The 3,299-nt window shown below is 36.1% G+C and overlaps 1 protein-coding gene across 1 annotated transcript; it reads left to right on the top strand.

Annotated features, from left to right (window-relative positions):
• The first annotated feature begins 263 nt into the window (after window positions 1-263).
• LOC107299632 (olfactory receptor 1030-like) lies at window positions 264-1,156 on the top strand. Its single transcript, XM_029286824.1, is given in 2 exon segments — window positions 264-708; window positions 711-1,156. Coding segments are annotated over 2 exon segments (891 nt in total).
• Window positions 1,157-3,299: the final 2,143 nt, after the last annotated feature.

Below are 3,299 nucleotides of genomic sequence, written 5' to 3'. Positions count from 1 at the left end.
ACCACTAGACCAAACTGGCTCTCAAATTCAATAATAAAGTGAGTGAGCTTGAATATGAAACTTCAGTGAAGCATATTTAAACCATCCTCATCTTCCTAGTGTTATTCCCACATGTTCAGGGTCCACTTTTCAGATCAACAAACATTAAATATTTATTTTAAAATAATCCAGTAAACATGAAAAGTGAATGAACAACAATATAGTAATCTTGATTTCTTCTTCCTTTCTTCAAACCCTTGGCAGGAAAAAAAAGGCAGGACTATATGACTGGACAAAATCAGACCCAGGTGGTGGATTTCATCTTTTCAGGATTCACAGATCATCCAGAATTACAAGTCGTTCTCTTTAATATATTCTTGATGATTTATATCATCACACTGAGTGCAAATCTAGGGATGATCCTGTTGATCAAGATGGATCCCCAGCTACATACTCCAATGTACTTCTTTCTCGGCCATTTGGCCTTCCTGGATGCCAGCTATTCTTCAACTGTTACCCCCAAGGCAATAACAGATATTTTAGCTGACAAGAAAACCATTTCATGGGCTGGATGTCTTATACAATTTTTTATGTTTGTTGCATTGGTGACCACTGAATTGTTTTTGCTCTCAGTCATGGCATATGATCGATATGTGGCCATTTGCCATCCATTGCTTTATTCCAGAATTATGTCGAAAAAGTGCTGTGTTTCCCTGGTAGTTGGTGTCTATAGCTANTATCCTTCTGTGGTCCAAATGTAATTAACCACTTTTACTGCAATGACCCACCACTTCTAGCTTTATCCTGCTCTGACACTCAGACAAAAGAAATCCAGCTTTTTGCCTTGAGTACAATCAATTTAACTGGGTCCCTCTTCACAGTCATCATCTCCTATATCTATATTCTGAATGCCATATTTAGAAACCATTCTACTAGCGGAAGACACAAAGCCTTCTCTACCTGTGCCTCCCACCTGACTGCTATTGTGATTTTCTATGGCACCCTCTTCTTCATGTATGTGCAACCAAGCTCTTCTCATTCTCTGAACTATGACAAAGTAATTTCTGTGTTTTATGCTGTTGTGATCCCCATGCTGAACCCCCTTATCTATGTTTTAAGAAACAAAGAAGTTAAAGGAGCCTGGAGAAGAATGAAGGTTAAGAAATTGTTTTTATAATATGACATGTATATATGTGTCTATTTTGCAGCTTTTTATATCTTGCCCACTCAACAGATCATGAACTAGATAAAATGCAACAGATTAAAATTACAAAATCAATAATGGAAATGAGCCAAACTTTTTAAAAAAACAGTAATAATAAATCAACCTGTCCTAAGATGGATGTCTATAAAATCTATAAAAATCAAGCTAAGATTTAAGGCACAGTGTAATAAAAATATCTTTTTTTTAATTTATTTAAATTTTATTGAATACAAAAGTTAAAAACATTGAACATGGTAAATCAGATTTGACATACATCTCGATTCACTATTCACCATTAATTACTAGTGAGAAAAACCTATACAAATAACATCACCCTAATCACAATCTTAACTTATCTCATACAATAACTTCCATGCTTTTCCCCCCACCATCTGTAAAATTTGTTCCAACTTTGGTAAAAATCCGTTTCATCCTGATTTTTGAGTCTTCTAGTCTCTTTAAATGGTAACATTCATTCATTCAGTCAGTCATCCAATTTATATGACCAGCCATATAACCAAGAAACTGGGGTGACAAACACAAACAAAAATAATTACATTAAAACAGAAACCATTGAGGCGCAATAAAACACAAACAATGGGACATACACACCCATGCTAGAGCTTCCAAACTCACTCATTGTTTTCTTAAGATTATTAAAGATGGAGCTTTACAGATCTTTGCGGGTTAAGAATTCCAAGGTGTGGGCACTGCTGCAGAGAAAGCCTATCATCTCATCCATGCCTCCTCCACAATTCAGGTGTGTGTGTGTGTATGTGTGTGGGATGATTCTTAACAGGTTTTTCTAGGATTTTTTTTTCTGAAGAGGCGGATTCAATATTTGCAAGTAAAACTGAATGTAACATGGTGCTGTCTTACAGAACTTTATAGGTTACCAGTACTTTGAGTTGGGTCTTGAAGACTAGTGGGCTCCAATGCAGTGGTTTCAAGAAAGGTGTTATCCTGCCATGGCAGGGTTGACTCACCATTAATCTTGCAGCTGCATTCTAAACCAGATGGTTTCCAGGTGGTCTCCAAAGCCTGCCCTACTTAGAGTTCATTACATTCAAGTGATTCTCAAAGCATGAATGATCAATCTTGACCATATTGGGCCAAAGAGGTTTTGACTGCCATACGAACCCTAGCCACAGTTTCCATGAAGACCCCTAACTCATGCCCCAAGTCTTTTGTGGGGCACAATGTTTCTGGATGTTTACTGATGAGTGACTTGGTTTGGAGGCATTTAATTGGGTTTTCTTTTCTATCTGATAGACATTGGTTCAAGCCATTTTCCGTTTGGTAATGCATACCTGAATGTCATCAGAGACATTGGGCAGCATACAAATAAAATAAATAAACAAATCTCATCCTACACAACAGATGACCCCCTCCAATGGTTTCATACAGCAGGATGAGAAAGAGCATGGAGGAGAACATTCGACCATGGGGTAGCCAGAAGAACCAGGAGGACCTCTTTCTTTATCCCTGTCATGACAAACTTCATCCACTAGTGACTGACATCATTTCTATTCCTTGATTGGATCTCAAAATAATTAAATTTCTCAAAATTGAAATTAAGTTGTCACTTTCTCAACAACTGTCCAGAAAAAGTATAGGTTGAAGATGGGGATAAATATGACCAAACATTTCTGGGTCAGGGAAGATTACTTCAGGTACCAATTGGAAATCTATTTTGCAACATATTATTGAAAATGGGGGAAAAAAGTGGAATATTGATTCCTTGATTTGCTGATTGAAAAACTGATTGAATACAGGATAGAAGAAAACTTTGTAATGTAATAATAAAGAGGAGGAGGGATAATTAGTTTATTTGTAACTGCTGCAAAAATTGAAAGTAACATTTTTACATTTCTTTTTTCTTAGCTGCTTTTCACACTTTTAAAATACATTTTCTAATTTCTCTTTATATATGTTAATGTTTATCTTTTATTTATGTAAATAAATATGTATGTGTGTGTATAGTATATATAAAACAGAGTTTGAATAAAGTAGAATGTAGCTTATTTTAATTTCTTCTCTGTCTCCTTCCCAACCTCCTCTTCCCTTCTCTCTCTCTCTCTCTCTCTCTCTCTCTCTCTCTCTCTCTCTCTCTCTC

Source organism: Protobothrops mucrosquamatus, unplaced genomic scaffold (genome assembly GCF_001527695.2).
Source record: "Protobothrops mucrosquamatus isolate PMUCROS unplaced genomic scaffold, P.Mucros_1.0 scaffold5203, whole genome shotgun sequence".
Taxonomy (NCBI): domain Eukaryota; kingdom Metazoa; phylum Chordata; class Lepidosauria; order Squamata; family Viperidae; genus Protobothrops; species Protobothrops mucrosquamatus.
The sequence above is the reverse complement of the archived record's forward strand: the minus strand, read 5'-3'. Positions and strand labels throughout refer to the sequence as shown.